The sequence below is a fragment of the Tiliqua scincoides genome, chromosome 2, assembly GCF_035046505.1.
Source record: "Tiliqua scincoides isolate rTilSci1 chromosome 2, rTilSci1.hap2, whole genome shotgun sequence".
Classification (NCBI taxonomy): Eukaryota; Metazoa; Chordata; class Lepidosauria; order Squamata; family Scincidae; genus Tiliqua; species Tiliqua scincoides.
The window spans coordinates 249313299-249335494 of record NC_089822.1 but is presented as its reverse complement, the minus strand read 5'-3'; the positions used below and the strand labels follow the sequence as shown (position 1 = coordinate 249335494).

The window sequence follows — 22196 nt, the reverse complement described above, 5'->3', positions numbered from 1 at the left end:
TAACCCTTTGGAAACCTTAAAAGATGCCACTTTCCCAGGTGGCCACACATTCTCCAGTTTCTATTCATCAATCTACTGTCTAATCACTTTGTGTTTTGTGTCTGGTGCCATTGGGAAAGCTGCAGCCTTTCTTCATGCAAAGTTGAAGAGGCTTCATGTAACAGAGATTGTGAATGATGAGGCATGTCTGGTTAAAGGGAGCATTTTTTTACAAGAACATGTGATTCAGAATATGTAGAATAATAAACAGAAAGCGTTTTTAATTTTTTTATGTTTTTGATCAAGTTTATCGTTGTCATGGTAGATAACAGTTTCATTGATCTGTACAGCAAACTGACACTTTCTTGGATGTGTTGAGAGAAATTTGGGGCACAGCTACGCCCTGACATACCGTCATGTCAGGGGGATGTCTTAGGCCTGTTGCTACTCTACCTGCTGCATGGTACATTTGCATTTAATGTATATAACTTAGGATCATTTGTCTAGGCTCAGACATCTTCATGAATTTGAGTGCCCAGCACAGTCTTTCTCCCATAGTCATGCCAATGAGGTTCTCCCTCTTAGCCAATTGATTAGAACTTTCTGGCACTACTGGTAGATTTAGGGCATTCCTTCCACCGTTCTGGGCTCACAACCTCTGAACTCATTTTGGCCTCTGTTAACATATTGACAGAGGAACAAATCCAGAATTGAGTTGACTTGCACTTAATCCAGAATGAAGGGCAGGTATTGTGAAAACAGTAGCAAGGCCGTTGTTCTAGGTGCGTGTCATTCATTTTTCCACAGAGAATCTTAGTGAATTGCGAATGGCTTCATAGTCTGCAAACCAGACTGGAGAATCTCTTGCTTATGTGCAAACATAGTACCCAGATATAAAGGGATTTTTTTGTACTGAATCAGATCAACAACTCCATTGCTATCCATAGCTCTCTAGGGGTGTAGGCAGGGACTTTTCCCAATTATGCTACCAGCAGGGATCACTTTTGTTGAAAGCCAAGTTGGCTGAACCAAGTTGGTGTAGTGGCTAGAATATCATAGTAGAACTTGAGAGACCCATGTTTGAATCCTGCCTCAACCATGAAACCCACTGGATGACATTTTCTGATGTTGGTCTACCTAACCTTACCAGGTTGTTGGGAGGATGAAATGAGGACAGACAATTTTGTCTGCTGCCTTGCGTTCCTTGAAGACAGGATAGGATGAAACTGAAATCGGTAAACCAGCAACCTTCTCTTTCATGGCATCTTTCCCACCACAGAGTTATGACCAGGGCTGGGGGGAGTCTACCTAAAGCTATCAGAGATAAGTAGCAGTGTGTGTGTGTTTCTGCAATTGTGCTGCATTATGAAATAGAGCTTTGGCTCGGTCCTTCCCAACACTGCATGTTGGTTGCATGGTTTTAAACTGTACACAGGCAAATAGTATGTAGAGCCATAGGTCTGTGCTAGAGCACAGGCATGCTCTGCAGAAGGTCATAGGTTCAATCTCTACCATCCCCTGCATAAGGTGGAGAAAGATTCCTCTCTGAAGCGCTGGAAAGCCACTGCCAGTCAGCATCAGCAGGAGTTCTGCTCCTTGGGGAGGATCCACAAAGCAAACTCAATTTCCAGTTTAAAAGATCCGGTAGTGGGTGATGGAAAAGAATAGAAAATTCTGAGTTCAATGGACCAGCAGTCTGACTCCATATAGAGCTGTTTCACGCATGAGCTGCTAAAGCAAGATTTCAGGTCACCCAAGTTGAACTTGTTTTTGTTTTTCGATGAGCTGGAAGGAACTGGGGCTTCTTGCTTAGTATTCTAAGCAGAATCCAGAGTTGGCAAGAGAGAAACTGTGGACCAAAATATGAGGAAAGAAAGATGCTGGCAGATACCAGTTAATGGGACCTGACTTTGATGGCACTCATGATGCTTTTGCGCTCCCAATGGCCTTCATTTAGGGACTTTTTTTGTAAGAATCCCCCATTCCTGCTTGTTTTAGACTTTTGTACCCTCTGACCTGGGGGGAAAAAATCAGCAGCATATAAACTGTGCTTAAGCATCATTACCTCTGGGTACATTTAAAATGAAATGTATTGCAGGATAATCTGTTCCTTACAAGGTACCCTTGTTCCCACTCTTGGAAAATTTAAAACCATGTGATGAAAGTGTCAAACTTGCAGTGCTGTTAATGCCATGGGAGTCTAACCAGTTTTGGTTTCTGGGCATGATTCTTGGGTTGGGGGCTAGTGGTCCTGAGTTCAATTCCCAGTCAAGCCCATGCAGCAATCATGCCTTTGCTGAGTGGTGAAGCACCTGGTTTGCATGCAGAAGGTCCCGAATTCAATCCATTGCATCTTCTCGGACCTCTATCTGAAACCCTGGAGATCTGCTCTTAGTTAGTGTAGAACTAGGTGGCCCAGGACTATAAGGCAGTTACCTTTATATAGCTGCCACTTTGGATGTCAAAAGATGAGGGTTTAAGTTTCTAGATAATATATTCAGCTGGGAGGACACAGTGTCAAATCTGGCCCCTGGGTACCATCAGACTCATGTATGTAGCAGGAACTATAAAGATGGCTGAGTGGATAGATGGGTGTCAGAGTAACCCCTGCTTCTTTAAGGGCTGGAACTCTGGGCTTTCAGGTTTGTCCAGCAGGGGCCTGGAAACTGATGGGCTGCTACCACATAGGTAGAAAAGGCAGAAAAGGTACAATTCTCTGGAAAGCCATAAGAACAGCCCCACTGGATCAGGCCATAGGCCCATCTAGTCCAGCTTCCTGTATCTCACAGCGGCCCACCAAATGCCCCAGGGAGCACACCAGATAACAAGAGACCTGCATCCTGGTGCCTTCCCTTTCATCTGGCGTTCTGACATAGCCCATTTCTAAAATCAGCAGGTTGCACATACACATCATGGCTTGTAACCCGTAATGGATTTTTCCTCCAGAAACTTGTCCAATCCCCTTTTAAAAGCATCCAGGTCAGGTGCCATAACTACATCCTGCAGCAAGGAGTTCCACAGACCGACCACACGCTAAAGAAATATTTTGTCTGTCCTAACCCTCCCAACACTCAATTTTAGTGGATGTCCCCTAGTTCTGGTATTATGTGAGAGTGTAAAGAGCATCTCTCTATCCACTTTATCCCTCCCATGCATAATTTTTTATGTCTCAATCATGCCCTCCTCAGGTGTCTCTTTTCTAGGCTGACGAGGCCCAAACGCCGTAGCCTTTCCTCATAAGGAAGGTGCCCCAGCCCAGTAAGCATCTTAGTCGCTCTCTTTTGCACCTTTTCCATTTCCGGAATCAACTCCAGAGGACTTCAGAGCCAGTCTCGATAGCAGTCTGTTGCCGGGAGGTTTAGGGGTGTGTGTGGGAATCTCCAGCAGAGCAAAATCAAACGGCAGCACAACAGAAACTCGAGGCTGATGTCCAAGGCAAACTCTCAGAAGGCAAAGAGGCACTTGACACGAGAGTTAGGTTCCATCACCAAGATATATTATATACAAGGATATTTACAGCAACACTGGTCAATCATACAGCAACACACATATACGGCATCCCGATTCCTATTCCTTAACACTCACCACCCTACACGCTCACCCTCACTCACCCCCTCACTCACCGAGGAGTGTTTGTCTTCGGCCTTGGTATAGGCACAAGGCACACCCACAATCAGCTGCACAGAGTCAGCAATCAGGAACAGCTGCTCCCTGTTACTTGCTACAAACTGACTGTTCACCACAGCGTTTGTTGCATTCCCTCCTGTGCACAGGACCTGAGTGATTTCCTGGGTTCAGACCTCAACACAGTCCATTGCTGATAATCTTCCTGCAGATTTAGGAGACTGCAGGCTAGAGTGGAGGAGACAAGCAGCAGGAGCCTACATCTTAAGATCAACCATCTAAAACCTGCATGCCTTGCTGACAATATATAAATGGTAGAAACAGTGATCGGGAGGGGGGGATCACTGTTTCTACCATTTATATATTGTCAGCTAAGTTAATAGCTAAGTTAATAGCTCTGCAAAAAGGCCAGTCAACTGCATGGTCTCTCAGTGTTTCTCTCCTAAACCCGTCCAGATATTTAGGAGATGGAGAAATTGTAATCTATGTGGAAGCACCGTTGGGGGGGGGGGGGCACCAGTGCTTCCACATAGATTACAATTTCTCCATCTCCGAGCTGGAGAAACACTGTTCCCAATTCCTTAGGTGTATCTTATTCCAACAGACTGCATAGGTTTCTGCAAAAATTGTTTACCCCTTATTGATATAGAAAAAGCTGCTTCCTCCTACCTGTGATCATTTTCTACTGCTATCCTGTTTTTCACTGGATTGTCCCACTGCCCCTATAATCCCCCAGAAGCATCCACATTTCTGCTGAACTCACCATAATCAATACAAAGGGCAGATGTACATCAGGTGTGTGTCAAAGGCATGTATTCTCCATTTGTTTTTTTAAAGGACTGCTTTTTATGCTGAAGTACTCCAGCATAAAATCCATTCAAAATATTAATCCACTCAGGGCCCAATCCTATCCAGTTTTCCAGTGCTGGTGCAGCTGTGCCAATGGGGCATGCACTGCATCTTGTGGTGGGGCAGCAGTCACAGAGGCCTCCTTAAAATATGGGAATATTTGTTCCCTTACCTTGGGGCTTCATTGCAGCTGCACCGGTGCTGGAAAATTGGATAGGATTGGGCCCTCATCCATTAAAATTATTACCTTTTTCAGTATCTTAATCATAGATAAATTCAAAACCAGATCTTTTGAACATTCTCACTGTCTACTTCATGCATCTAATGAAGGTCGATTCTAGTCTATGAAGTAGGGCTCAGCAACCTACAGCCTCAGACCAGATCTGTCCCACCACCGCCTGCAGCCTCTGTGTTCAGTCTATTGCTAACCAACAGGCAATGTTCCCCCAAAAGTGCCAGCAGTGGCGCAGGGACTCTGAGAGCCTGAGCAGGCCTCTCTGCCATTCCCTGGTCAGTGAATGGCAAATTGGGCAGGGGGTTTCATCTCCCAAGCCCTTTTGCTGACCCCTGCCATAAAAGAACATGCCACAGTTAACGTGTTTGTCTTTCAAGTGTCACAAGGCTCTTCTTTTTTTGTGAAAGTGACTTTACTCAGCTACCTCTTTTGCAATTAAAACACTGCTGTGCATCTCCCCACAAAATATATTTTTTATTTGGTACACCTGTCCTGGTGGTTGGTGGTGGTTGGCAACCTTCAGTCTCGAAAGACTATGGTATAAGCCTACAGCACCCAGTATTCCCAGGCGGTCTCCCATCCAAGTACTAACCAGCCCTGACCCTGCTTAGCTTCTAAGTCCTACAACCTGTGATATGCCCTTGTCTATTGGTGCATCACATTTTGTTAGGAAGAAACCCACGTGTCAGGCTGGTGGAGCACACCTGCTGGTAATGTAACCAGCGCCATGCGCTCAACTGATAAAATGGACGTCGACGTGTTGGCAGGTTTGACGGGAATGGAATCATTGTTTCTTCTGAAAAGTGAAAGAAACTGGTCCCCTTTATTTCCTATTAGAATTTACACAGTAGCACTATACAATTGGATAGACATATTTTATGCAGTAAGATCAGAAGGTCACCCAATAAATATATAAAATGACAACCCAAAAAACCCAATGCAGCCAACCCAATACAGGTGCGCACCACTTAATGATGGAGATACATTCTTTGATCCCTGTTGTTATGCAATTAGATCATTAAGTGAACATTCAGCCCAATCTATTGCCTTTGTGTGTAAACAGACACTCCCTGCCAGACACCAGGTGGTTGAACAGGCTACCAGAGATAGATAGCTTCTTTGCATTAAGAGCCTCTCTGTTGTGTAAACAGACACTCTGCTGCAGGCTATAGGACATAGGATTGCTTCTTTCAGAGCATCTTTATTGTCCTTTGACCACAGTCATATATGTGGTACGTCATTAAGCGGTGCACACCTGTACATGTTCACTTGGCAGCGTGTCCCACTGATCACAATGGGGCTTACTCTCTAGTGAATGTGTTTAGTCAGACTGCAGCCTTCAGTGTCAAAAAGAACCAACATTCCATCTTATACGGCATATTGGCTGAACAAACACTCAAGAACACAACCACACCATCAAAACATTCATGCCTAGCTTCTGAAAGTTTGCCGAAGTAGACTCAATACGCATACAATACAGAAAAGTGGATTCTTTAGTTCTGATTTGCACATTGTAAGTACTGGTTTAAGTATTCCAACCTTAGCTTAAACTTCACTTGCTTTTAGAAAGTGAATGGGATGGAAAGCCACACTTGCATCTAGCTGTAGTTTTGTATCCACTGGGTTTCAATGAGCTCCTACCTGCCCCACCCACTCTTGCCATAACTGCCTGCTGTAGTGCATGGGCTCAGATTTTTGACATCCTTGGACCTCAGAACTGTGTGAGACGCTGGGAAGGCGGAAGGATGTGGCCTCCAGCGTCAGAGCGATGACAATCAAAGCCATCCCTTGCAAGACTGAGGCCTGCTCTATACATTCAGACAGTGGCAGAATGGATCGTTCCACTGCAGGTGAATGCTTCCCTTCAGGCAAAATTCTCTGCAAACAGGAACATCGCATAGCTGGCCCCAGGCTGCATCACGGCCTTTCTCCTCTATATGGCAGCTGTCGATTTGCAGAAGTTTTGAAACAGAGAACAGTGCGAAAATGCAATCCCTCCACTCTCAGTACAAGGTAGTACAGTCCATTCTACCATCTCGTTCAGTTTCATTGATGAACTCAAATTCAGTTCCTGCACAGAAGATATCACTATTATTTTTCCTTTTCTTTCTCTGTTGGGTGGTGGAATGGAGTGGATGGTCTGTGAAACTGATGTGTGAAAGGAAGCAGAAAAACAATTTCATGTGTACTTAATATATTTTGCTTGCTGATTATGGGGTCATTGGTAACTTGGCTTCCGGGGAAAAAAGCCAGTCTCCAGCCATTTGTCTAGGCAAGGCTCACCAGTATGATTTTTCATACTCAAGAACCACATGGCTCACTCGCTCTCCCATAGAGCCACAGCGGACGTATGTGCAGACCACACACACTGTTCTGGCATCCATGCATAGCTTTCCAGATGCTGCTTGTGCACAGACACAACTAATCAAGCTTTGGAACAAGCAAGCAAGAGGCGGCTGGGACACTCCGACAAAATCTAGATTAAGTCAAGCCTGCCTTTCTAATGCCTGCCTATTCGAAAGCCATGCCTGTGCTTCAATCCCCTGCAATCAAAGGGTCTTTAAAGGGTTGAAGTGTTCCCCTTGCACCTCATTTTGCACCTAGAAAGGCTGGGAACTGCCTGTTTTCAGGAGGCCCAGCAAGGGGGTGGCTTCCTCCTCCCTGTCAAATCTTACGTGGCAGAAAATGAGTACGGGGTCCCGCTGTTGCCCCCACCATCGGCTTCACAGTTTGTAGTTAAACTAGGCTGCTCTCATCCCCTTTGTTCCAAAAGCAGCAGCCCCATCGGAGCCTGACACAAAACTCACTTCATTTATGCTCTGATTGCCAATGCAATAAAGGCAGGTTCAAAAACTCGCTAAGGCGTTCCAACATGGTGATTTCATGGCTGGAGAACTTCTGGCCTAGGGCCAATCCCCCCTGAGCCAACTGGTGGAATGACTGGCCGGCCTTTGACATCTTTCTGACCTAAAAATACTAGGACATCCTTTAGATGTGTGCTCAGGAGTTGGGGGACAAATTCAGGAGGCTTGTCCCTCTCTTGACTCTCACGGATGACCACAACCCTGCGATGACATTCATCTGAACTGCTTTCCCGGTCAGTTTGGCCTCAAGTGCTTTAATGTCAACACAGTGCTGCACAAGCTGGGCCTTGGTGTTTCGCAAGGTGTCCTCTAAATTGGATATCCTGCGTTCAGCCTTGTCTGTACACCCAGAAAGATTCCCGAGGGCATTCTGAATGCCGGTAATGGCCAGGCACAGACTGGTGATGGAGGACTTTATTTCTGCTGTGTCCACAGCTACTTGTTGGAGCACAGCCATTAGCTGCTTCGCAGGAGGCTCTGCAGCTGTTTTGGCTAAAAGAGGAAGGGTGGAACATCTCTGCTCTTGTTTCAGTGTTTGAGGTTCCCTTGGGCCCCTTCCTGGTTCAAAAGGGCTGCATCCACACCATCTGCAGTTCTCCCACTTCAAACCACTTTTATGCTTCCCTCTCAGATAAATTCCCTGATGTGGGTCAAGGCGCGATTTGACACACACATTTCTTCCCTTGACACCTTTCCTTCTGGGGGCAAATCTTCGGTGTTTTATAGATGCTGACAGACCACAAGAATGAGAGCAGCTAGACTGTGTGACAGGATCAGAACTTTGGGTGAATCCTCTTTCACGTATATCCAAATAATCGCTGTGGATGCTTTTTTGAACACAGATGCACTTCAAGGATTCATCTTGAACCCCATAATTAGTGTGCGGCTTTTGGAGATCTGGTCCTGGTGGAGCATCTAGGTGAAGTGCATCTCCCACTTGCTGCCCCAAGCTATTTCCCAGAATAATAGATCTCTCTTGTCCTCCTTGTTTCCCTGAATGGTTGGCTTGCTGGCTCACCAGACTATTCTGGTTCTCCCCCATGAAGGCCGCAGTCCCATTCATCTCAGTGGAACTTACTTCTGAATGCACAGAATTGAGTTCCAAGGCTTGCTCAAGTCTTTGGGAAATTCCAGCAGACTTTTGCAATAACTCCTCGGATAATACCATGTATTCAGAACCTTTCCCACTGGAGAGTTTCTGATTATGGTCAGGAGTTAGGAATTCACCTTGGTCCCCACCATCAATGCGCACGCAGATCACCTCCTGATCTGGTCCACTGTCTTGATGAACTAGGTCCTTTAAAACCTTTCTAAAGAAAATGCATTTATTTTGTTCATTTCCTGAGTTGTTTGGCTGATGATTGCTTGAATCCTCTTTGATTAAGTCTTGCTCAAGATTCTGAGATCCTTTCTTCTCAAATCTCTCATGTAACTCTCCAGATAGTACTGCAGATTCAGGATCTTCTTTAACTGGGTGTCTCATGGGTGTTGGGGCTGTATCCCAATTCTCACAATCAGCACATACACACCTGGCCTCCAGTACTGGTTCACTCTCTCGCTCTCTGGCTACTTCCCTTAAAACACTTTGATAAAGAACAGTGTTCTCCTCTTTTGTCCCAGGGTTGCTTTGCTGCTGCCTCGCCAGGCAGTTCTTCTCCACCGAGTCTTGTTCAGGACTCTGTGACATTTCCTCCTTGGATTTTTCTGATAACTTCACCCCAGGTTCAGGAGCTACCTGCCAAGGGTCTATGCTGTCCATCCCATCTTCTGCGGAAACAAACAAAACAATCAAATCACTTCCTAAGCCAATCGCTTTCGCAGTTCAGAATATTTCAATACTTGCATTCCCCCCCACCCAGCAGGAAGCAGATAGCAAGAACCTAGACTCATAGCTGCTAAAGGAACACCACAGGAGGCAATTGTGAGAACACAAACAGGAAGTCCTCTGCTGTTAGCATTCTCACTGTTCCTCTAGCACAGTGTTTCTCAAACTGGGTTGGGACCCACTAGGTGGGTCGTGAGCCAATTGCATGTGGGTCCCCATTCATTTCAATATTTTATTTTTAATATATTAGACTGGATGCTCCCATGGTATGTGACTGCATCTGGGGAAATGTTACAGACCTGTACTTTTAATAAGCTACTCTGTATATTCTAACAATGATAGTCAATGGAACTTCCTCCTGGGTAAGTGTGGGTAGGATTGCAGCCTAGGATTGAAAAAAATCTTCCTGCTTAATGATGTCACTTCCAGTCATGACATCATTTCTGGTGGGTCCTGACAGATTCTCATTCTAAAAAGTGGGTCCCGGTGCTAAATGTGTGAGAACCAGTGCTCTAGCAGCTACAATCGATGTCTGCTTCCTCTTCCAAAGCAAAAAAAAGAAAAATTTTCCTTTTGCAAAGTGTTTGCAGATGAAGTCATAAGCCTGATGGAGGTGGAATTTGAGGGCCATTGGTAAGTGGAACTGTGGACAGGGGACCCATGGACACAGGGGGACACCTATAATTAAAATACAGTGGAACATTGTCCTGTTGGTGGGGTTTGTCCTCCTTAACATTATTATTGTGCAGGGCCTGATGTATGAGGTGCTTCTGTAGTTAGTAAATATTAACACAGTCAAATACTAATTTTGTACCATTTGCAAAAGCACCTCATACATCAAACAATATTTCTCTTCATTTTAATTTGTCCTTGATTGCTCTTGTGCTGCTTTGTGTGTACCTCAAAGGTGCAAACATAGCACAGGAATTATGGGGGATGAAAAGGCAAGCCAGACTTCAAAGCCCTTCCTCCAAGTTCATGGCATTTAGAGATGGGACCCTAGTTCAGTGATAGAGCACATGCGAGAGGTTCTATGTTCAGTTCCTGGCATCTCCATATCAGGTTGGGAAGCATCCTCATCCAAAACCCTGATGCCAGTCAGTGAGGACAATACTGGGCTAAACAGACCAGGAATCCAACCCAGCACACAGCAGTTTCATCTGAAGATTTATGAGGTAGGGCACTGGTTCCCAAACTGTAGTCGGGTCCCACTGGTGGGTCGCAACCTGATTTTTGGTGGGTCACCAAAGGGCAATGGAAAAATCAGATACCCAATTGCCTCAAGCCCTGAGACTATTCAAAAATCAAATACTGTAGCTGCTAATTGCCCTGCAAGGAGCTAAGCTTCTGCAGTTTGTAAGCATGTGTAAATATAGGGAGGTAAATGTTTGAGGGTCTTTTTTCTGGTTATTATTATTATTTATAAATAGATAATATTATTCTTTCTTTCTAGATCTCCTTCTTTCAAAACAGTCTCGTAAAGCTAGGCGGGTCCCAAAACAGTGTTGTTTTAAAAAGTGGGCCCTGGTGCTAAAAAGTTTGGAAACCACTGGGCTAGGCCAAAGAATAGGGACCTACTTAGAGTAACTCAATGAGCTTCGTAGCTGACAGATTTAAAATCATCTCTCCAAAGTCCAACATTGCACCCAAGACATCACAGTTGCTCTCCAAGGCATACTTGGAGCCTTCATGGTCTGTGTACTTGCAGACTTCTTCTTACCGCTTGAAATGGCACAGACACCATCACAGCAATATGCCTTGAAGGCTGGGGCCAGTGTCCCTTGCAAAGGATCCTGATCAGACTGTGCACCCTCGAGTAGTCCCCAACTCACTGAGAAGTCTTACCGAGCCAAGCCACATTCTCATAATTCTGATGCATGACATTCCAGTACTTTTTTTTTTCTTCATGGTTCAGAAGAGACCACTCTTCCTCAGTGAAATGCACAGACACATCCTCAAAGGTTACCCGGGCCTGAAAACAACCAGAGGGTTTTTAAAGATCAATTGCATCACATTTTGCAAAGCCTTGGAGATGGGACTGCTAAACAAAGCCAGCTCAGTCACGGTTCAGGGGAAATCCGTCATCTTTCAACCGCAGTTCCCAGTCTGTAAAATGGGAATACATGATTCATCTCTCATGGTTTTTATATAGGTATTATGCTGCTTGCCCCTTAAGCCTGGGGAAACAAAGGCAGTGCTATAAGACAGTAAAAGTATGCATTTAAAGAGAGATAACAAATGGCAGATCCCTTTCTCAAATTCAAGGTATTTTTATTTAGACAATAGTGTGATGCTGAATTCAATAAAATTAGCTACCTCATTGATAGACTACTTCAGTTATCTTTCCTCTGTCTCCTTTCAGACTTCTTTGCCATGATACATAACGATGACTTCTGGGTTGGGTGGCTTTAGGAAGGGATTTGACATATTCCTGGTCTACCAATAGCAAATAGACCACTAAGGGGAACCTCCAGGTTCAGAGACAATCAGTGGCATAGCTACAGAGGGTGTAAAGCACTAAGTTTTGCGGGGAGCCTCACCACAGCATGCAAGGGGCCTCTCCCCTTCAGAGCCATTCCAGGTGGTGGGAGTAAAACAGAGGCTGGAATGGCTCCGAAGGGTAGGTTCCGAATGTCTGGAATGCCTGAAGGCTCCAAATACTTGACTCCAAGGCCTGAAATGGCTCCGTAGGGGAGGGGCAAGGGCCCCTTGCACACTGCAGTGGGGGAGGGGCAAGGGCCCCTTGCACACTGCAGTGAGGCTCCCTGCAAAACTTAGTGCTTTACCCCTCCTCTAGCTATGCCACTGGAGACAACAGACCTCTAAATACCACATTCTGTGGGGGAGATGTGCTGTTTTGGGGTTTCCTAGTGTAAGGATGCTGGTCTAGGTGGGATTTTTGGTCTGATCCATCACGACTCTTATGATCTGCTCAACTTTTAATTGTCTTCCTTAAGTGAGGAAATGGATAAACATCCTCACTTAATAATGATGAACAAAAAAATCTCAACAATAAAATCCTCAAGACTGTTGAGGAATTTATTCCTTAACAATAAAATCTCTGTATATATCCAAAGGCTTACAGCAACTTCCTTCTGCTGTTAAAAAGTTCCTAGTCATAAGCCCTGACAGTCCTTCTGTACCTTAATAAATTGCACAGAAGAGAAAATTCTGGCAAATGCTGCTTCTCCTGTCACTGTAACCATGTGAAGGGAGAAGCGGCACCTGATAAAAATCTCATGGGGAATAATATCATGCCAAGGAACTGGGCTACACTGGACCTTTTTGGAGATTTGGTTGGCAACCTTCAGTCTCGAAAGACTATGGTATAAGTTTACAGCACCCGGTATTCCCAAGCGGTCTCCCATCCAAGTACTAACCAGGCCTGACCCTGCTTAGCTTCGAAGATCAGATGAGATCGGGCATGTGCAGGGTAATAGTTGCTAGGGATCCTTTTATTTTACATCTACCATACAGACCCCACTCTAAGATTATTTGCTTCATCATTGTAAACATTTGTTAAAAGGTCATTACAGCTGCTATTTTCATAGCAGTGGGACAGGGTACCATTTAGGGTAGGTTTGTGCATCCACTTTTTTTTGCTTAGTTCTAATGTTCCATCTAGCTCCAAAACTTGGGAGAGGATCCAAAATTGTCTCTGATGGATCATTTCTGTGCTATTCCATGCACAGCACCTTCCCAATCCTTTTCCTCTCGGCTTCTGCTCGTTTTCCACCCACCATGCCGAGCACCAAATGAAGGAAAGCTGACAGCACAGCTGTTTCAAAGAGGCAGAGTGCGACCTTGATCAGTACTGATGCCAAATCCACAGCATCCTGGTTACATAACCAGATGGCAAGGATGAATTTGCAATTTCTGCATGAGCCAAAAAGTACTGCTAGCTTACATAAACATTGTTTGGGCAGCCAGCATTTTCCTCTGTCAGGGTTCTCCTGCCTTTAAGGGCTGTACAACAAGTTGATGAAGTTTTTCTCATACCTGCATATGAGGAAAAGCATTTTTGTTTATCTGCTATCCACACCAGAGAGGAAAGTGGAGGTGCTATGCCAGAAAACCAGCATCCTATGATCAGAGTTGGGGGGGATCACTGCCTGTGTTCCAGACATTTTTTCTAACAGGTTCCAGATAAAGGTTTTTTCTAACAGGTTCCAGATAAAGATTTTTTCATAGTGCGAACTTAAACAAATCCCATATATTGCTGCATCATACCATCATGCACAGTGTTTTCTATTACACATTTCAGACACAAGAAAAGGATCGCAAACAGCATCTATTGCTGACCAGAGAGTGAAAACTCATTGGTCTCCATTGCAGGACTTGCTTGCAACTAGTTCAAAAGCTCTCAAGAACACCACCAGCCAAGTACAGTGTCTTCTAGCACTAGAATCAGATATGTGACAGCTCTATTTAATGCACCCTTAGCATACCCCCTTCCCAGCACCTGAGTTGTCTTGATTACTTTCTGTTCCCTCAAACAGGCCTCAGCCAACTGGGCCACCTCCTTGCTGCTGCCTGGTTCCCTGGCTCTCACCCACATCTGTATATCCATGGGGAGGACATTCAGGAACTGTTCCAGGATGACCATGTCCACAATCTGGTCCTTGTCACACTCACAAGGACGCAACCACTGCTGAGCTGCCTCACTCAACCGAGACAGGATCTCCTGGGGAGATTCTCCTGGCAGGATAGTGTCCAAGCGGAATCTCTGTCGACCGGCTTCCTGGCTGGCCTGAGTCATGCTTGAGTGGGATACATTTGTTTTGTTCCTGGGAATGGGTGCAGCTGTGAAACTCCTATCCATGGATCCATCTGGGCACTCATGCAAGCTTGGAGGCACTAAAGATGATGACAAAGGTGGCTCTTTGGATCCGGATCCAGCAATGCTGGCCACGGTTTGCAGGCCACATGTTGTGGGCCGGGCAGCACTCAAACATGCTTTCAAGCGCTGGATTGTCTGTTTCACATTTTGGACCCGAAGCTTCTTGTCAGTCACAGCTTGTGGAGACCCATTCTGATTTGCGACAACCGCTTTGGGGGTCGATTCTTGGTTGGAGGAGCCTGCCTTCTGTGCACTACACACCACCTTCTTGGCTTCCACTGCTGTCTTACTGGGAGGATGAAGATGGGGCATGTACTTTATCACTTGGTCCTTGCGTGTGTGGGCCCTCCCTGTGCAGTGGTACTTGTGGTAGTCCGCACATTTCCACAAAGTTTTGTCCCCAACAAGCCGCTCTTTCTTATGCAGGTATCCTTTGTAAAGCAGCTGAGCCTTCCCTTTCCGACTCTTGACATATTGCAGTGACATTTGCAGATGCGGTATGGTATATGGGGGGGGGGAGAAAGATCAAGGCGTAGATATGGATGTTTTCCAAAGATCACCAGGGAGTTGTTGCAGCTGGAGGAATGATAAGTAGGGCAGCAAACCCCAAAAACTGTCTTTTGCCAAGAGGTTGCACCCAAATGGTTCCCTTTCTGCCAGCAGTATGCAGGAAAGCAGGGAGCTCTGCTTGCTTACCCAGAATAGAAGGTCTCCTTCTGGTCCTGCTTGGTCCTGGGGCATCAAGTCAAGCTCTACCCATTTTCTGCTGGTCCTGTTTCAAGGTTCCCCGAGCCGTTGAGTGCCTCCCAAAGAGAAGCAGAGAAGCTTTGGCACAAAACTTCCACTGAGGCTTGGCTTGATTCTTCTCCTCCTTGTGGTCCAGGCCCTTTTTCCCCCACGGCACTTATCCATCCAAGTCCACAGATGCTGTCCCTTTAAGACGAAGGGAGGTTCCTTTAGAACGCTGAGACATCGACGGGCTGCCTGCAGCAGAGAGCTAGTTCTCACTCCGGTCGGACTAGTGACTGTGCTAAGCCACGCCTCTTTTTATTTATAATGAAGTCTAGCGGCGGCAGGACTGGATCAGATAGGGAAGGTCTGGGGCTGTATAGGGGAAATTTAAACTCCCTTTCCATCCTGGAACTCTCTAGTGGGGACATTGAGGATGCAATCCCTAGCCACACTTACAAGGGAGTAAATCCCATTGATTATAATGGGATTTACTTCTGAGTAGACAAGCATAGGCTTGGGCTGTCTGTCAACCAATCCCACTCCATTCAGAGGGTACAAGCCGACCAGTCCTGAAGCAAAGGAACTTTTCTATGAGCGTTTTTCATTCATCTGAACTTTATTCTATTATTGTTTATGAGTGGAGAGTTGATGGGAAAGATCCGTTGTTTCTTGTGCAGAAGTCTAATGTATAGGGAAAATCTCCCCTTCCCTCAGTACATTTTGCCCCTTCTCTGCCTCCCCAGTACATTTGGGGGCGGGGGGCGGGACAGGAGTGCAACTCATCAAACAGGAACCACAACCAGGGAAGTCTATGATTGCCCAGCCAAAGTGTCCCCACAACCTGTCATCTGAAAGAGGGGGTAACCAGTTCCCCTAAGAACATAAGAAGAGCCCCAAGAGCTGGATCAGGCCAAAGGCCCATCTGGTTCAGCTTCCTGTATCTCACAGTGGCCCTCCAGATGCCTCAAGGAGCACACAAGGCAACAAGACACCTGCATCCTGGTGACCTCACTTGCATCTGGCATTCTGAAGTAGCCTGCTTGTAAAAGCAGGAGGTTGCACAGACAGGTCACAGTTTGTAAACTGTAATGGACTTTGGCTCCAGAAATTTGTCCAATCTCCTTTTAAAGGCATCTGGGCCAGATACCATCACCACATCCTGTGACAAGGAGTTCCACAGACTAAGTACGTGATGGGTAAAAAAATATTTTCTTTTGTCTGTTCTAACTCTCCCGGCACTCAATTTTAGTGGATGTCCCCTGGTTCTGGTGTTGTGTGAGAAGGAAAAGAACATCCCTCTAACCATCTCATGCATAATTTTATGTGTCCTAGTCAAGCCCCCCTCAGGCGCCTTTTTTAGACTGAAGAGCCCCAAATGCTTTCCTCATAAGGGAGGTGCCTAAGCCCAGTGATCATTTTGATCATTCTTGAGCAAGAGAGACGGTTGCTTACTTTCTCTCATCTTGTTGAAAGGACAAAAAGAAGGAAGGATAGTGAGGGCTCAAGGTCACCCAGGAAGCTTCCCGACTGAGCAGGGATTATGAACCTGGAACTTCCAGATTTAAACCCAGAACCCACCCCAACCACCAGGCTTTCCTGAACCCAATAAGGCTTACTTCTGAATAAACACGCCTAGGATTGTGCTGTTAGACAAGTGGCTTTCCCAGCAGAGATGCCAGTTCTGCAGCCCATCACTTTAGCTGTGCCTTCAACAGTAATTTGTTGTGCAAGCATTACCAGAGAGTGACGCTTCTTTCCCTGAAGTGAGAAACTTCTCTTGCTGAACATGGGGCATCAGGCTGCTGTTAAAGGCACAAAAGCAGATCAGGCTGCTCTGTAGTCATTTCAAATTTCCCTTTGTCAAAAATCACAAGGTTATGCAGCAAGGATATTGCATGCCAAATATTGGAAGGTTCCAGAAGTACCTTCAGTTGAAGAATGGTGGGTAAAGAGATTGGACTTAGTTGATTTTTCTTAAAAAGAAGTCAGTAAAGGCTTTTATGGACAATTGGAAACCATTCATGGACTTCCTGCATGTGAAGAGGAAAATGGATCTAATGAATTATGGATTTGACAAGTAGATAATTGATACATCAGAGTAGATATCTGATACAGAGATAAAATCTTTTGATGAAAACAAAATTATTGATAATTAAGTAATTGATAAGGAGAGGAATAGAAAAAAAAATTAGAACAATTAAAGAAATCATATTAGAAATAAGTAATAGACTTGTCAAGATATGCTACGTAAAATGTTTTATGATGTTGCAGAACAAAGTAATTTAGGTTTAGGACTCTGCACTTGCTACATAACTTTGAATATCTTTTCATTGTTTGTTTGTTGTATCTTCTAGGGTGTATGATTGTATTGTAGTATGTTCTGGGTTTTCTGGGTTTGTGTTTGTTAATTTTTGTTGTCTTAATTAAGTGAGAGAGAGAGAGAGAGAGAGAGAGAGAGAGAGATTACAAGCCTAGTCACAGGGACTGAACCAGCCCACAGTGGTGTTGATCCCAGCCCAAATGGGGATCCTCCAATCCTCCTCCACCAGAGGGCAATGAGTGCCTTTTGCTGGGTGCAGAAAAGCTGCTCTCTTTGCCTGACATACGTTGGTGGCCGGACTTCCTTCTCCTGACAATTCCTTCCCTACAGGTTACAATGATGCTAGTTGTGGCTGTGATAAGGAGCATTTTGCTAGAGCTGCAGAGCCCTCAGGTGAGGACTTGATCGCCACTGCAGGTAATAGGAAAGAGCATACAGAAAGCCTTGAGATTCCAGTAGGAAAAGTGTCTGTACCCTCATCATCCTCTTTACAATGAGCTTCTTTCTTTCTTTCTCTGCTTTTGTTCCAGATCGTTCACATCAGGAATTCACTTGCACCTGTTTCTGGATATTAGCACAGGTTCTCTGCTGCACCTGTCACTGTGCAAGAGGTCAGCATTATTTCTGCTGTGGGTTTATTAGCCGCCTTGTCTGAGAGGTGCACGTTTGTGACTAACCCTTTGTAATGGGATAACAGATCTCCCTCATTCAGTGGCATAGCTACTTTTGTAGGGGCCTGAATGTGTTGTGCAAGCAGCCCCTCCCCCTTCCCTTCAGAGCCATTCTGAGCAGTGGGTACAAAAATGGAAGCAAATCCCACCTCCCAGAATGGCTCCGAAGGGGAGAAGCCACTTGCATGGCGCATTCAGGCACCTGCAAAACTTAGTGCTCTGCACCCCCTCTAGCTATGCCACTGGCCTCATTCATGGCATCAGTAAGGGAATTCCTTTTCCTTTTCTTAATACAACCCGTTCAATAGCTGAATAGCTTCAGTCACTGAAGCTTGTGACTTACACAGAGTTCTTCCTCAAGCTGGCTGTTCAAGAGGGAGAAGGTACCAAAACAAATGTTTTGAAGCATGACATTTTGAAGCCATAGGATGTGCCTGCGTGGCATTTTCTTTCTTTCTGCTCTAATATAGGAACAAAAACTTACTGTGGTTTGAGTTTTCACAGACAGGAATCTATTTCAGGAATAGTCATGTCCCAGTGCTCGTTACAGAGAAAATTTCCACACCCCAGTATTTAGATCAGGCGTAAGCTGCTAGCAGCACAATCATAAGAACATATGAAGAGCCCTGCCGGTGCTGGATCAGGCCATGTAGTCCAGCTTCATATATCTCACCATGGCCCATCACATGCTTCAGGGAGCACATAGGACAACAAGTTACCTATACTCTGTGGCTACTCCTTTGGATCTAGCATTCAGAGATAGACTACCTCTAAAACTCAGAGATTGCATATAGAGTGGTCATCGTGGCTTGTAACCTGCAAAGGACTTTTCTTCCATAAATCTGTCCCATCCCCTTTTAAAAGACAAAAATGAATTCCCTAACTGGGAATCGAACCCAGGCCACGGCAGTGAGAGCACCGAATCCTAACCACTAGACCACCAGGGAATTATGTGTGTGTATATGTGTGTGTGTGTGCAATGAATGACTACTCTGAATTAAGTCCCACTGTATTCACTGAGGCTTGCTTCCAGGAAAATGTTATGATTGGCACCTAAGGCAATCTGAGCTGCAGCCTCATGCAGATTTAGATTAAACTGTGTTTAACCCAGTGGGACTTCCAACTATGCAGTCTTCTAGGTTTGCACTGTAAAATGTGCTTTTACTATGAGGGATATGAACCTCACCCTTCATGTGAGTTCTGGCTCAAGGTATAACATGACAATAAATTTATACCAAGAATTCAAGAGACAAAAGTTCTACTAAGCGACTACTCTCTCTAGATATAAAAAATAGCATACATCGAATCATAACACACCATACAGAAAACTGCACAGAACATAGGCACAGTGGCATTGCTAGGGGGTGTGGGGGGTGCGGGCCCCACCGGGTGACACGCGCAGGGGGCGTGACACGCACTGGGAGGGTGACACGCTAAAATCGCGGTGGTTAAGAGTAACCCCATCATATTTTATACCGTTGGATGTGGAATTTCGAGCGGAATGCAATGCAAAAAACCAGAAATATCTCCTTTCTATCAAACGTTATGGCCAAAAAAACGGAGAACAAAAAATGCATGGATCCCTATGGAAAGTGAAAGTGAGCCATTTTGTTTACTCATGAGTAGGCAAACTAGCCTTAGTCCATTGGAAAGGGCAGGCTGAGAGGAATCCAACAACACAGGAATGGTTCTGATCCAATGAATGCAGCCCCCAAAAACACCTGAGAAGGAAGTCCCTCCCTCCAAGCAGATGAATGTATTGAGCCCCATGGAAAGTGAAACTAAGCCTCACGGTCATGTTTACTTGCGAGTAAGCAAACGTGCCTTGGCTGGTGTGGAAGATCAAGTGAAGGAGAGTGCAAGGCTACCAGAATGGTTCTGATCCTATGCACCTGAAGCTAAACAAGTGCTCCAGAAGGCAGCTTCCCCCCCCCCCCCACTAAAAAGGATCAAAACAGAGGCTTCAGCGGATAAGGTGAACCTTTTTAAGGCTTGCAAAGGCAGGTGGATCCTGACAGTGATCTGGTGTAAACAGAAGTTCTTAAATTGAACTGGGCACTGGGTAGGGCTGAAAACCTTACTGGTTTTGGAAGGGGGGTGTTATTGCAGGCAGGCTACAGAGGAAATTCACTTGGTGGACCAGGGCTGGCTTCTGCTTATTTAATTATTTGGTTTACTTTAATTATTTATACTTATTTATTTTAATTTGCCTGATGATGTCGCTTCCACCATGACATCACTTCTGGTGGGTCTTGGACAGATTGTCATTCTAAAAAGTGCGTCCCAGTGCTAAAAGTTTGAGAACTGCTGCAATAAAGTGTTAGCAAGTTGACACCCGTGGGGGGTGTGTGTGTGACACCACTAGTGACCAAAATCACTGAAATCAAAGTTTGGAGAAATAATACCATCATGTTATATATCAATAAATGTGTAATTTCATGCAGAATGTGTCCTATCTTTGTTCTATCAAAAGGTACAGCCAAAAAACCAGTGGGGGCGGAGTGATGGTACATCACCACGCCCACCACCTGGGTTATTGCCCTGCCCACTGCATGGGGGGTGATGTGCTGGCATCCAGCACCAGATGACGCGAACCCTAGTGATGCCACTGCATAGGCAGCAATCCTATTCACACTTACCTGGGTGTAAGTCCCAGTGAACATAATGGAACTTACTTCTGAATAAATACGCATAGCATTGGACTGCAAACATACATTCAAGGAGCATTAAAAAGCATTGTTACATCTCATCACGTATCATCTCACTGTGGTTGATAGTTACATCACCCAAATCAGATTTCATTCACCCCTGCCTACTGAGGGTGCACAGTATTATTCCCCAGTGGCGTCACTAGGGTATTCATCACCTGGTTAGGGAGGTCCCCATGAAGGACCTCCTCCCATGCAATGGGCATGGCAACACCTTGTGTGGTGGGTGTGGCAATGCATCTTCACCCCGCCCCTTCTGGTTTTTTGGCTATAACTTTTGATAGAATAGAGATATTTCAACACGGTTTGTTTCATTGCATTATGCATAAAAATACACATTGAATGATATATCATAATATGATATGATATTATATCATAACAGTGTTTCTCATACTGTGGGTCAGGACCCACTAGGGGGTCATGAACCAATTTCAGGTGGATCCCCATTCATTTCAATGTGTATTATTTTTAATATATTACTTGATGCTACCATGGTATGTGACTGCATTTGGGGAAGTGTTACAGATCTGTACTTTCAATAGGCTACGGTATAGGCTTTTAACAATGATAGTAAATGGGACTTACTCCTGGGTAACTGTGGGTTGGATTGCAGCCTAGGATTGTTAAAAATTTTCCTGCTTGATGATGTCACTTCTGGTCATGACATCACTTCGGGTAGGTCCTGACAGATTCTCATTTTTAAAAGTGTCCTGGTGCTAAAAGTTTAAGAACCACTGGTATATAGCATGATGGTATTATTCTTAAAAACTGTGATTTTAACTATTTTGGCCAGTAGTAGTGTCACCCCCCCATGCACATCACCAGTGGTCCCCCCAAGGGGACCGAAGACTTTACTGAAATATGTTTCCTTTCTTACAGTACAGGTTGTGAGCAAGGCAGAAGACACAGCTTTTTTAGGGTGATGGTGGCTGTGTCCTACTGGCTTGGGAGCAGCCAGATTCCAGTCCCTCTTAACTCTGGAAGGGTTCATCAGGCATATCCTCCATTAAGGGAAGACTCCGTGGGAACCCAGTCTGAGACTAAAGCACCCCACTCGGCCTGTGTTCCAGCCAGCATGGAATCCCATCAGCAGAGATTCCACTCGCACAGTGTTCCATCTGGAGAAACTCCCCTGGAGACTCTGTCCCGCCTGAGGGATGCTGCTCGTCAATGGCTGCGTCCTGAAGAGCGCACCAAGGAGCAGATTGTGGACATGGTCATCCTGGAGCAATTCCTGGCTGTTCTTCCAGCAGACTTGCAGATCTGGCTGAGAGCCAGGGAGCCAAGCAGCAGCACCGAGGCTGCTTGCTTGGCTGAAACCTTCCTGGGGCAGCAGAAACCCGCTGATGTCACCAAGGTGAGGAATGGGGAGTGCTGAAGGACCTGTGTTGGTTAGACCTTTCCCCAGCTAATTCTGGTTAGTCAGTGAGTACGTTAGACTGTTGCAATGCACTCTTTGTAGGAAAGCCTCTGAAAACTGTTCAGAAACCACAGCTGGTTCAAAATTTTGTAGTCAGAATGCTGTCAAGGGTCTGTTGTAGATGTTACT

At 45.4% G+C, this 22196-nt stretch overlaps 3 protein-coding genes, 1 non-coding gene and 1 pseudogene across 5 annotated transcripts in view; 2 read left to right on the top strand and 3 right to left on the bottom strand.

Moving 5' to 3' along the window:
* Positions 1–125, top strand: part of ZNF692 (zinc finger protein 692) — a 22879-nt gene extending 22754 nt beyond the window's left edge. For both annotated transcript variants that reach the window (XM_066617954.1, XM_066617955.1), the window contains one exon: positions 1–125. This exon is cut by the window's left edge and continues 1048 nt beyond it. The gene's annotated coding sequence lies outside the window, so the exon portion shown is untranslated.
* Positions 126–5512: 5387 nt separating this feature from the next.
* Positions 5513–14151, bottom strand: LOC136641866 (uncharacterized). The gene is made up of 3 exons (XM_066617950.1): positions 13839–14151; positions 11222–11348; positions 5513–9318 (listed from the first exon to the last, which is right to left on the bottom strand). The coding sequence occupies exons 1-3, from the start codon at positions 14133–14135 to the stop codon at positions 7688–7690; spliced, it is 2055 nt and encodes a 684-aa protein (XP_066474047.1). The 5' UTR covers positions 14136–14151; the 3' UTR covers positions 5513–7687.
* LOC136642783 (5S ribosomal RNA) lies at positions 12708–12824 on the bottom strand (annotated as a pseudogene).
* A 3468-nt stretch (positions 14152–17619) lies between the features above and the next one.
* Positions 17620–22025, top strand: LOC136638996 (zinc finger and SCAN domain-containing protein 16-like). The gene is made up of 3 exons (XM_066613021.1): positions 17620–17685; positions 17799–17879; positions 21532–22025. The coding sequence occupies exon 3, from the start codon at positions 21570–21572 to the stop codon at positions 22023–22025; it is 456 nt and encodes a 151-aa protein (XP_066469118.1). The 5' UTR covers positions 17620–17685; positions 17799–17879; positions 21532–21569.
* On the bottom strand, positions 18815–18886 carry TRNAE-CUC (transfer RNA glutamic acid (anticodon CUC)). Its single transcript has one exon. It is a non-coding gene; the product is annotated as a tRNA-Glu (tRNA).
* Positions 22026–22196: the final 171 nt, after the last annotated feature.

Coding starts and splice junctions, on each gene's coding strand:
- LOC136638996 (XM_066613021.1), top strand. CDS start 21,570: ATGGTGGCTGTGTCCTACTGGCTTGGGAGCAGCCAGATTCCAGTCCCT.
- LOC136641866 (XM_066617950.1), bottom strand. CDS start 14,135: ATGACTCAGGCCAGCCAGGAAGCCGGTCGACAGAGATTCCGCTTGGAC. Junction 11,349..13,838: donor AAGTAATCAAGACAACTCAG/GTGCTGGGAAGG, acceptor GGTTGTTTTCAG/GCCCGGGTAACCTTTGAGGA. Junction 9,319..11,221: donor TGAGAATGTGGCTTGGCTCG/GTAAGACTTCTC, acceptor TTGTTTCCGCAG/AAGATGGGATGGACAGCATA.